Below are 11,628 nucleotides of genomic sequence, written 5' to 3' on the forward strand. Positions count from 1 at the left end.
CCCTCCGTTGCTGGCCCCGCCCCTTCACGGCGGAGGCCCCGCCCCCTCCCGGTCCCGGTCCCGGTCCCGGCCCCGCAGCAAGGAGGAGGCGGCGCGGCAGGGGCCGAGGCTGCTTTATGGGGGCGCCCGGGCCAGCGGGCGAGCGGAGCAGGGCCACTGCCCGGGGCTGGCGCTGCCCCCTCCCGGCTCCGCCAGGCCCCCGGGGCAGCCCCGGTGCTGGTTCCAGTCCCGAGGTGGCGGCGCTGGGGAGGGGGGGGTCCCGGTCACAGCGGCAGCACGGGCGGGTACACGGCGCCGTCTGCCAGAGACAAAGCGGGGTGAGGGGGCGCAAGGCGGGGGCCGGGGGGCGACGGGGGCTCCCGTGGCTCCTTACGCTTGGGGCTGCTCTGGCTGTCGGGCTCGGGCACCTTCCAGTCCAGCTTGCGGCCCTTCTCGTACAGGGCCTTGAGCACCTTGCGGAAGTCATCGGGCTCGCTGCCGCCCTGGCTCAGCTCCAGGTACTTGCGGTAGAGCTGCAGCGCCGTGCGCGCGTCCTCGATGCTGTCGTGGGTCTCGCCCTGGATCTTCAGGTCTGGGGGAACAGAGCCCACCCCCCCCCGGGGTCAGGGGGAACAGAGCACCCCCCCACCACCACCACCCCCCTCCTCGAGCTGAGGATGCTGCCACTAACCCAGGAAGTACCAGGCGAGGAAGCGCAGGGAAATCATCCTCTTCCTCGGGATGTGGAACAGGTAGACGGTGTCGATCACCTGGTCCTTGGGCACCTGCAGGGCACGGGGGGGGGCTGGTAACAGCCTCACCCACGGGGGCTGCTGGGGGGGGCGAGCCCTAGGGCTACTGGGGGCCCCCCGAGCCCACATTCGGGGAGGGGGCCTCAGCGCTGTCACCATGAGGTTGATGACACGGAAATCCTTCTGCAGCCCGTGGCCCACAAACTTGACGCCCACATCGATGAGGAAGCGCAGCTTCAGGTAGGTGGACTTGAGCGTGGTGAGGTGCTTAGAGGAGATCTTGGCGTCCAGGTCTCCGGGCTTGATCCCGGAGTATTGAGTCAGGTAATCCACCACCTGCAGAGACAGGGCCCGTGCTGGGGGGCTGAGGGCTTCGCCCCCTCCCCATTTCCCCTGACAGCATCCCAGGGAGGACGCTGTCATAATCCCGGGTGCCCCTCCACCGAGTGCCAAAGCAGCCGGGCAGCGATAGCCCTGTAGGGCTGGGGAGCTGTGCAAAGCCAGGCAGCGGCCCCCTACCTGCTCCTGCGTGGAGATATAGTCATCAATGAAGGGGACCCCCTCGTTAGGGCCCTGGCCACGCACGCACGTGATCCTGGCCACCGACATCTGGCTGGGCTTGATGGTGGACTTGGTCCCATCACTGCGCAGCTCAGCCTCCTCCTGCGACAGACGGGAGGAGAGCTCAGAGACCGACAGCTCCTGCAGTGCCCGTGGGACCAGGCGCACCCCAAGGAGCTGCCCCTGCCCCATTCCGTGCCGCAGGGAGGCCCGACCTCGTTCAGCGTGACGAACTCGGCATCCAGCCCCACCAGGTCACCCGCCTGCGGCATCTCACTCAACATCAGGGGGATGAACGTGGCGTGGCACTTGCGCTGCTTGCGAGCCAGCGAGGCCTCCGCCAGCAGCACGCTGGCTTCGATGGGGTTCTTGACTGCAGGAAAAGGGGAAGGGCGATCAGCTGGGAGCCCGTGTCACGGGCCACACGGCCACTTCCACCCAGAAACTCACTGACGAGGTTGTACTTGGCATTGAGGTTCCTCCGGGCGTAGTACAGAATCGCCGGCACCTTCCAGCTCATGTCGAACTGCACCGCCTCGCACTGGGGGGGGGGGGGAGGGGGGCAGTGCGGGGACCTGCTCCCACATCCAGCAGGAAACCCCTGGGACCGCAGCTCGACGCGAGGCCGGGGCGGACCCCGCTGCGCCCCAGGCACTCACCTTATCCACGGGCTCGATGAGGAAGTCGTTGAAGAGGTACCACTGCTGGTGTGTGACTCCCTGGCAAGAGAGGCACAGACACTGCATCAGGGACCCCCCTCCCCCCCGCAGGCGAAGGCAATGACTCCTCTACCTCTTTACTGGGGAAAGAGGGGTGTGACAGTGCCATGTGGGAACTCCCGCCCTTCCTGAGACACTGTGGGGAAACCCCTGCTGGCCTGGGTGGTGACGAGCACACGAAGCTCTCGGGCTTGGACGGGCACTCCATGGAGATGCAACAGATAACAGAGAGGGATGAAGTCTTGACATACTCTGGGAACTCCTGGTTTGAGCATCTCCACTAAATTAAAGAACTGCCCCGACCAGCCCCCTTTCCTCTGGAAGATGAGGTCACAGCCCTTTTACCTGGAACCACAAGGGCCGGCTGGCAACGTGCCTGTGACGGAGGAGGAACTAGCCCAAGTAGGGGTGGGAAGAGCACTTCTTCAGCTCTCTCATCCCCAGAAGGTGCCTGAGAAGCACTTGCCTGTTGAAGGCTGCCCGCCATACTCAGTAAATCGCACTCAACGCTTTACTACGAGACCCAGGAACGGGTCAGTTAAACTACCCGCTCCCTAAGCGAGCTCTGGGCAAGAACTCCTGGGCAAGGCAGGGTGCCCGGGGAGCAGGGCTGCTCCCACAGCAGCTGCGGGCTGGAGGGCACCGGTCCCACGGGGCTCCTCACCTCCTTCCGCTGGTGGTAGGTCTCTCCCACCTTGATGTGCCCCACCAGGCTGCCCCCCGTGCGGGAGTCCAGGATGTGGACAACGGTGGCCATGAGGTCGTAGACGTACACTGACTCGGGGTCATCGGCCGGGCTGAGCTGCAGGAGGAACCAGCCCCAAGGGAAATGCCCGATCTGTCCTCCAGGCAGCTCCCAGACCTCCAGCCCAAACCCCCGCGCTCAGACGTGCAGAATTTTCCAGGCTGGCCATGTGTGAGCCACCAACGGCTCACCCGAGGTGTCTCCAAGACAGCCCCTTTATCTCTCGCCCACACACGCTCAGCAGAAAGCGGTTCCGAAGCAGTTCTGCTCCCGCAGCCCCACGTGCACGTGACCACGCAGCCCCAGAAGGATCTTGTCAGCCTTTACCTCATCGCTTTCACTCCAGTTGCAGACGTCTAGCTCCTTGTTCTTGGTCAGGCTCATCTTGATGGCGTGGGGGATCCAAATGTTCTTCAGTTCCTCCACAGAAGGATACGAATGCCCCGTGTCGGGGTTCCCCAGTTCCTTCCTGCAAGGAGAATCACGGAAGGCAGAGCGGGAGGGGGTCACGAGACGCTGCCTAGGCCAGATCCTCTGGGGCAGGATCCGCACCACCCAACCCACCCGTCAGCCAGCCTGTTCCTAAACCTTCCACGGGACCGACAGGGAGAGCCAGAGCTGCACCACAGCTCGCAGCTGCCCAGAGCAGGGCCTTGGGAAAGGCGGCCGGTTACGTCAGCCAAAAGGGGCCAACGCACGATGCGGGGGCTTTGGTCAGTCCGAAAGGGATGGGGAACAAGGGCAGGGGGCTCACGAGGGTATCTGAATGCCGTGCTGCACGGAGCACCCGTGCAGGATCGGTCTCAGAGCAGCAGTGAGGCTGTTCCGGTTTAGGGCCCACAAGAACTACAGCCAGGTAGATGATCACATTCTCGTTGTGAAATGAGAAACGGCCTTGAATTGTCCAAGGCCGGGAGGAGCAATGCTCAGCTAGAGCTGCCACCCCAGAACAGTCACCTACCACTCTCCAAGAGAGATTTCTTTGCCTTTGGTGATCTCAAAGCCTCCTCTCCTCATCATGGCTCTCTGAAACGCATACTGGCAACGAAACACAGGGAAGTGTCAGCATGGAGTGACAGGCTGGGCTCGGGAACACGTGGGTGACAGCCAGACCAGCAGCGGGGAAAAGACAGGGGCTGTAAAGTCAGCGACAGGGAAAAGGACAGCAAGGGAAACCCAACTGTCCAGCAGCTCAGCTGGGCCCGTGCTCTGGGAAGCAGGCACCGCCTCGTTGCTCCTAGGTCCTAGGGGGCTGGGGGAATGAAAGTGTGATTCTACTGTAGTCCTGTCAGCTTTGCCACGGCAGATCTTGTCTTTTCCAACTCCAAACGCACAGCTCGTGCTACGAGCATGACCAAATACCAGCATGTCCTCTGCAGATAAAGTACGGTGCTGCTTGGGTGGAGAGCAAGAGACTGTTAGAGACAGCGAGATCACGGGGAAACCACCTCCGCAGAAATGACACGCAGCAAACCCCGTGCGCCAGGGAGAACAAGCCTGCTTCTGCCCCAAAGTGTCTCCCCCACCTCAGCCTGCGTCTTCCAGAAATCTGCTTCCTTGGAGCTGTTCACCTCACAGTTAATGACCAGGACGTCTGGCAGGCAGCGGATATTCCGGGTCTGAACCTGCAGAGAGAGCGGGAGATGGAAGCGGGGCAGCACTGAGAGCCCTGGAGAGCCTCAGGGCAGGATGTGGGACAGCCTAATCCCTCTTCCCTCCTCGCCTTTGCCTACAGCGCCGCCCCTGCCCTGCCCTGCCCGGCTCCTGGTCAAGGAAGGGAAACCAAGGCAGGGAGCAGGCTCCCGCATCCCCAGAGGCTGCGTCAGAACAGGTGTGCTTGGCTCCTGGGGGCTTCCCCCTGCCCCGGGGGTTTCGGCTGGGATCTGCATGACCCACAAGCCATGTTCCAGCGCCGCACAGCCCCAGCAGCCCAGGGAATACCCCGCACCACGCCGGCTTGCGGGCCAGGCTAGGAACGGAATCTCCTGCATCCGCTCAGGAGGTTCCCCACTGACTAATGGAGAAACTGCCCCCGCTCCGCCCGTGGCATGGGGCGCTCGCACCCCTCTCCCACACCCCCTCGCAGCTCACGGAACGCCACGCGCTCGTGCTCCGCTCCCAGGCTCACCGTGGGCTGGTACTTCTCACAGTTCTCACACCAGGCCTGCGTGTTCTGCTCCAAGCAGATGCTTCGCTTTAAAATTTGGGCAAACTCGTAATCTTTGACTGGCTTTTCTGAAGGGAGAAAGGAGAATAACGTCACCTTCCAACACACAAATCTTTACCAATACAGCTCAGCCAAACCTCTGGGGTTTTCCTCATAACCACCAGGGAGAAGGTCAACCCCCAAATCTGCCTTTCTGTAGCCAAAAGCTCAGCTGGTTGGAGACCCGCCGCTCGGCCTCGGCTGCCGGGCCACCCACAGGCCAGACAACTGCAGGAGGTCATCACGGCAGGCGTCCCTCACCTGGAAAAATCACATCTCCCCCACGCAGATAACGAGCCCTGCTCGGCTGCCCTGCCCCAGGGGAAAGGCAGCAGCGTGCCAGCTGCCGAGCCCTGCCCTGCCCTGCCCGTTACCAGTGCTCTCAGGGTAGGAGAGGGTGAAGAGCAGCGTGGAGGACACGCGGACGGTTTCCTTGCCGCAACGACACATGCTGCAGTTCTCCATCTCGCAGCTGAACAGCTGCCCAATTACTGAGTCCCCCGAGGACCCAAAGCTGCTGGAAAAAAAAAAAAAAATCTGGGTTAGCAGGATCCCAGCGATCCCTGCAGAGCAGGGCTGGGTGGTACGGGGGGGGCTGACCACTGGGGATCCTCACAGCCCTGACTGCACAGGGCCTAGGAGGGCCAGGGTTCAGATCCTGCTGTAGCCCTCAGATCCGTGTGCTCCCTTGCGGCACCCGGAGCAGATGCAGGTGGCAAAAAAGCTCTTTCTCGAGGGACAGATGGAGCCATGGAGAGCCAGACCCCCTCCCTGCCCCCAGGCCAGGGAGTTACCTGCTGCCAGCCCCCCGATATGCCTGCGGTCCCTCCTGCTCCTGGGTTTCCTGGTGCAGCTGAGTGAGGATGAAACGGTTCCAGCTCTGAATCAGCCGCCCCAGGTTCACCTTCCCCGTGGCTTCATCCGAGTCAGCCAGGATCAGCCCCAGCGCTGAAGCCTCTGGGATTGTGCGGAAAGCCCGCAGAAAGTTGCTTCCCTGGGGATGGGGCAAGAGCGGCATGTCACGGCGGTCAAATGACAGGAGTTTCCATGCTGTCTGATGCCATCTCCTGAGAACACAGCACCACCCTGCTCCTCCGTGCTCTCTCCCTGCTGCTTCACAGCACGCCCGGGCTAGCCACTGACCTGGCAGGGGTCTCCTCGGGACAGGTCCAGCATGTGGAAGAGCAAGCCCAGCTCACAGCCCAGGCAGAACTCCTTCTGGCACAGGTGGTTCTGGACCAGGCAGCGGACCGGCTCCAAGAAATACAGCACCTGGCAGAGACAGGGCTGTCAGCAGCGGTCCCTGGGCTGCGGCAGCCTGGGCAGGGCTGGGCATCTCCCACCTGGATCATGCAGTTGCAGTAGGCATTGGGGATATGGGGCTCCAGGCCTGCAAACAGGGTCTTGTTGTAATGTTTGAAATCGAAATCTTCCAGCCCCAGCTTGGAGTATTTGATTGTGACCTGAGGAGAGACGCAACGTGCCAAACAAACGTCCTCCCGTGGCACAGGACACCTGCAAAATGTCTGTGTCTCCCCACATTGGTAAGTTGGTGCTTGGGGCCACGTGGGTTCTTTGCCAGCCCCCTCTCCCCCGTGGCCCTGGGAGGCTACCCGTGGCCCTGGGAGGCTACCTTCCTGTACTTCTTGGCCACCATGTAGAGGTGCGGCTCCTCTTCCCGCCCAATCGGGGACTCGGGCACTTGGCTGAAGCTGTCGAACTCATTGTCTGCCTCTTTTAACCGGTAGGGGATCTGCGAGGGGGAAGAGAAGGACGAGCAGCTGAATCCTGAGGTGAAGCACCACGTACTGACACGAGCGACTCCTGGGCTTTCCTGCCTCCCCGAATGAGCAAAGGAATAAACCAGAAGGGAGTGGGGCCCTCCCTTAACCTGCACGAGGCCTCCACACCTTCCTTGTTACTAGGGACTTATCACTGTGGGAAACTACAGCAGCGCTGCGGGCAAGGGCAAAACACAGCAGTGTTTTCCCAAGGACGAGGGACGTGCCCTAAACCTCCGGACCGGACAGCTCAAAGCCTTCCTACCGCAGGGCGAGTTAGCGATGGAGCTGGGCCTCGGGCCCGGCAGGGGGACTCCAGTCCTTCCGAGGACTGGTTCACCCTCTGACACTGCGGAAGGAGAGCTGCTGAGCCCAGACCACGCGTCTGCCTCCCGTGACATCCCAAGCCAGAGCACTGCACCTCTCAGCCCTGTCCCGAGCCCTGCAGAAAGCTCCGAGGCCATTTATCGTGAGCAGGAGCCCCATCCCTCCCCACACTGCAGGGTGCGAGTCCCAGAGGCAGCAAACCTCAGGGCAGAACCCCCCAAGTCCTGCGCAGCCGGCCCTGGGACGCACAGCACCCTCCTGAGAGCAGGCACCTGGTTGCGGAGCTTGGTCCTCGGGTTGGGGGCGTAGCCAATGAACCCCACTTTCTTCATGGTACGCAGAATCTCAGGATCTACCGGAGGGGCTCGCCTACAAAACATGCCGGCACTCAGCAGCTGCTCCATTTGGCAGCCTCGCTGCACAGGAACCCTGCTGGACGCCCTCAGGGACCCACCAGGGGGGACACGACGGTTCCTCCCCCTCAGCCATTGCTCCGGAACCTCAGGGTTCCTTTTCTGCCACTACAAAATACTGGGGCTCCATCACCAAAGTGCTGAGCACAAGCGTTTAGGGCAGGGCTCGGGCAGAGAGAAAAGAAAAGTGCTTCCACACGTGCAGAAGGGAGCCAGGGCCAAACCAGGCACCCCCCCCAGGACCGTGGAGGTTTGACCATTCCCCGCTCTCTTCAGACCTGCCCCAGGTTTTGCTGTGCGAGGGGGGACTCAGCTCGTGTTTTGCCAGCCACGAGACGCGAAGCAGAGCCCAGCTTCTGCCCCCGCAGTGTGCCCAGCTGCCCACAGCCCCAGGCGGGAGAGGATCCCCGCTGGGCCCAGCTTTCCCACTCTGTTTTTGACTGGGAGAGACCGGCAGATTACCGGGGTGCCGGGGCCGAGTTGGCAGCGGGCCAGTCCGAGAGCAGCGTCTCGCTGGTCAGCGGCACGGGGATGAGCGAGAGCGGCACGAGGTCCTGGTTCCAGTCCAAGTGGGGCAGCGTGTCCACCATGCAGGGCAGGGCGAAGTCGGTCTCCCGGGAGTAAGCGTTGAAGGTGACCTCCGGGGAGTCGGCCCAGAGGTGGACGCATCCCTCCGAGTCGCCGAACGCCAGGGCCTGCTTGCTGGCCGAGACGTCGAAGGTCATGATGAGAGGCCCCACGGTGTTGACGTGGAAGATGTCGGCCGGGTTGGCGAGGCCGGTGGGCTCACAGAACTGGCACTGACCTGCGCGAGAGGGAAGCGCGGAGCAAAACGGCATCAGGGAAGAGGACGCCGTGATCCCAGCACACCTCTCGCTTACGGGAGCGTCTGGCTGGGCTCAGACGGCTCCGCCAGCTCCGTCCCGCAGGGGTTTGACACTGAGAAGGGGCAGAGAGCAGGCGAGGGACGCAGCTTCGCCCACCTGTCTGGGAGATGATGGCCAGGCGAGAGGTGTAGGTGGGGATGAAGCGGAGGAAGAAGGGGTCGATGTGGACCTGCAGCGGGGTGGTGGCCCGCATCATGCGCAGGTCGTACACCTTCAGGAAGCGGTCGCAGGCCAGGCCGTTCATGCGGCTGGAGAAGCCACAGGTCACCAGCAGGTTCCCGTGGACGTCGAAATCGGACAAGCTGCCTGAGTAGGCATCAAATTCGTGTTCCACCACAAACGTGCGTAGATCCCGCAAGGAGACCTGGGAGGGTAAGAGAGTTGCTTGGCGTACAGCTGCTGGCCACCTGGGAGCCCTCTGAGCTCTGGGAAAAGCCAGAGACCGAATCCAGGGCACCCCAGGGGGAACCCAAGCGTCAGCGGGGCTGCCAGGTGGGACGGGGATGGTGTTACCTTCCCCGAGGTGTGCCCGCAGAAAAAGAAGCGGTTTGATTGCCTCATGATGGTGATGCCGGGAACCTCCACGGTGTACTGGGAGGGACACAGAACAGGGGGGTGAGTGGGGCAGAGCACCGGGACAGAGCACCCGCGGGACGCGGTGCCCCATGCCGCACCTTCTGCGTCTCCTGGACGGTGTTGAGGTCTATCTCCACCACGTGGTTCTGCAGCCCGCCAACGAGCAGAGTGCTGCTGTCCGTGAGCAGGAGGCTGTGCATGTCCTCGGAGTCATCCATGCTGCAGAGGAGAGAAGACAGAAGCTGGGACCTTCTCTACCAAGCTGGGACTGTCCCCTCATCCCCAGCTGCCACGGCAAAGCACTCACAGGTAGTCGAAAATGATGAGGCCCCCCCGTGACATGTACTTCAGGTTGGTTTTGGTCAGGAAAAGGACGCCATTCTCCAGGCTCTGGATCTGCCGGATGTCGTCGCTGCTGTTCACTTGGAAGGAGGAGTATCGCTCCAGCGTCGGGCCGAAGAACGAGGTGGCATGGCCCTAAAAGCAACCCGGGACAGGCTCATCGAGACCCGCCCCGGCTTTGCCTGGATGTGACACAGGCAAGCGCCCCTCTGCACGAGTCAGGTCCAGACAGGCTGAGGCCTGAGGGACTCCCTGCCTCTCTGTCCCCAGAACTACGGAAAATTGTTCAGACTTTTCCTTCGTAGGCAGACATGAGTAAAGAACCAAAAAGCTCCACCGTCCCAAGAGGTCGGGGCAGTAAAGCTGCTTGGGAAACACCTGCAGGCAATTTGGTAGACAAATCAGCCCGCGTGTTTCCCGTGTTCCAGGACGCATCAGCCACTTCCAGCCACAAACCCTCTGCATCTGCGCAGCACACCTCCCAGTTTCCAAGCCGACCTTTCCAGCTATGACTCAACCCAGCACCAAACCACTCTCCGCTTGCGACCGGCTTGCTGGAGCGTTCGGGTCTCAGGCTGCGACACCAGCAGCGATACCCGTGCTGCCGGCGGCCCCCTTCCACGCCTTGCTCCCCACAGCGACCCCGAGGCACCTACCCCGTGGTTCCCAACCCACAGCATTTCTTCGTGCAGGTCAAAATGGGAGACGGACACGGGGACGCCCACTTCGGAGACGGCGGTGTGCAGCTCGCTGTACATGCCCTCCACGATGTGCACCGAGTCCGGCACCGCGATGCCCTCTAAGGGCACCCCCTCGGCATCCAGCTCCACGTTCTGCAGCAGGCTGGGGTTTAGGTGGGGGTCCAGGACGGGGTCGAGCGCGGGGTGGAGAGCGGGAGCATACTCGGCAAGGGAGGGGTCGAGACCTTCAAAATTCATGGTGAAAACCGGCGGCTCCCTGCGAAGCAGAAAAGGAACTGAGCGGGTCAGCCAGAAACACCGAGGGCCCGGTTCCTAGAAACAGCCGCGCAGGCACGGTGACTCCGGCCGACGGAAAAGGCGGCCGGAATCCCCGGTGAGTGCAAGGTGCACCTCTGCCGGCCGGGGACACGGGAGGCACCGAGCCCACGCACGCAGCCGCCCCCGTGAAGTCCCCTCCCGGGACACGCTCAGCGCCCCGTCACGGCCGGCAACCGACGGGGGACGGGGCCGCGGCGCCCCGGGCCCGCTGACATCAGCCCCGGTGCCCCCGGCAGCCCGCGGGGAGCTGGGTCCCGGCCCCGGGCACCTCCGGGCGGCTCCGGGCTCCGGCTGCCCCTCCCCCTCCACCCCCCCCCCAGCCCCCGGGGCTGCCCCCGCCGCCCTCCCGGCCCCGCGCCTGCCTCCGATCGCCGCCGGGCGGCTTCGGTGCTGCGCGGCGGGCCCAGGCCCTGCCTCCCCGGGCGCTCCGCACCGGGAGCCGCTTCCCACAACGCCCCGAGCCCCGGGGACACCCGGGGACACAGCGGCCGTTCCGCGGGGCGCCTCCCGCCGTTACCGAGCAGCCCCTGGCGGAGCCCCGCCGGGCCGCCGCCGCCCCTCCCGCCGTCGCTATGGCAACAGCGCCCCCCGCTCTCCCGCCCGGAAACCGCCCCGCCCCCGTGCGGCCGGAGAGCCAATGGCAGCGCGGAGCCGCGGGCGATGACCAATCAGCGCCAGGGAGAGGCGGGACGAGGCGGGCGGCCCGCCGGACGGCGCGGCGGAGGGGACACAAAGCTGCGGGCGGACGCGGCCCCGACGGCGCTGGGACCTCGCCCGCCCCGCCCCGCCCCCGGGCCACGCCGGGCCTCGGCGGGAGGCTCGGGGACGCCACGGGGCCGTGCGGACCTCCACGGACCCCCCCACGGACCCCCCACGGACTCCCGGGTGCTGCAGGAGCCGCAGCCCTGGCCCGTCCGATGGCCTCCCGCAGTGTCCCGCGGTGTCCCACCATGTCGCACAGTGTCCCACGGGACCACTCTGTCCCGCAGTGTCCCACGGGGTCCCACGCAGTGTCCCACGGGGCCACAGGGGGCCATGCAGTGTCCCAGAGTGTCCCGCCATGTCGTGCAGTGTCCCACGGGACCCCTCTGTCCCACAGTTCCCGCAGTGTCCCACGGGCCACGCAGTGTCTCTCTGTCCCATGGGGTCCCACGGGGTCCCACACAGGGTCCCGCAGTGTTCCACGGGGCCACATGGAGCCACGCAATGTCCCACAGTGTCACACTGTCACGCACAGGGTCCCGCAGTGTCCCACAGGGTCCCCTGGTGTCACACATCGATCGCTGCCATCCCACGGGGGTCCCACGTGCCCCCCCCCCCC

The 11,628-nt window shown here is 64.1% G+C and overlaps 1 protein-coding gene across 3 annotated transcripts; it reads right to left on the bottom strand.

Moving 5' to 3' along the window:
- Positions 1–95: 95 nt before the first annotated feature.
- On the bottom strand, positions 96–10,927 carry PAN2 (poly(A) specific ribonuclease subunit PAN2). 3 transcript variants are annotated; one of them, XM_035313213.1, is made up of 26 exons: positions 10,825–10,927; positions 9,945–10,245; positions 9,254–9,423; positions 9,045–9,165; positions 8,884–8,961; positions 8,467–8,734; positions 7,946–8,288; positions 7,343–7,439; positions 6,596–6,715; positions 6,306–6,425; positions 6,106–6,234; positions 5,757–5,956; positions 5,337–5,476; positions 4,885–4,991; positions 4,283–4,381; positions 3,718–3,794; positions 3,084–3,225; positions 2,676–2,813; positions 1,952–2,011; positions 1,743–1,833; positions 1,508–1,665; positions 1,251–1,394; positions 888–1,067; positions 671–764; positions 374–571; positions 96–298 (listed from the first exon to the last, which is right to left on the bottom strand). In XM_035313213.1, exons 2-26 carry the CDS (start codon positions 10,224–10,226, stop codon positions 264–266), a joined length of 3,591 nt encoding a protein of 1,196 aa, XP_035169104.1. In that variant the 5' UTR covers positions 10,227–10,245; positions 10,825–10,927; the 3' UTR covers positions 96–263. The 3 variants fall into 3 exon arrangements, with proteins under 3 accessions (XP_035169104.1, XP_035169103.1, XP_035169105.1); XM_035313212.1 differs by having other exon boundaries at positions 5,337–5,479; XM_035313214.1 differs by lacking the exon at positions 96–298 and having other exon boundaries at positions 430–571; positions 682–764; positions 5,337–5,479.
- Between the last annotated feature and the right edge of the window lie 701 nt (positions 10,928–11,628).

Source organism: Oxyura jamaicensis (genome assembly GCF_011077185.1).
Source record: "Oxyura jamaicensis isolate SHBP4307 breed ruddy duck chromosome 31 unlocalized genomic scaffold, BPBGC_Ojam_1.0 oxy31_random_OJ73, whole genome shotgun sequence".
Classification (NCBI taxonomy): domain Eukaryota; kingdom Metazoa; phylum Chordata; class Aves; order Anseriformes; family Anatidae; genus Oxyura; species Oxyura jamaicensis.

What these genes read in the sequence shown, in the direction of transcription:
- PAN2 (XM_035313212.1), bottom strand. Translation starts at nt 10,226, where the DNA reads ATGAATTTTGAAGGTCTCGACCCCTCCCTTGCCGAGTATGCTCCCGCT. An exon ending in ACTGCAACTGCATGATCCAG is followed by an intron (nt 6,235 to 6,305) that starts GTGGGAGATGCC and finishes TGTCTCTGCCAG; the next exon opens with GTGCTGTATTTCTTGGAGCC. An exon ending in TATCGGGGGGCTGGCAGCAG is followed by an intron (nt 5,480 to 5,756) that starts GTAACTCCCTGG and finishes TTTTTTTTCCAG; the next exon opens with CAGCTTTGGGTCCTCGGGGG.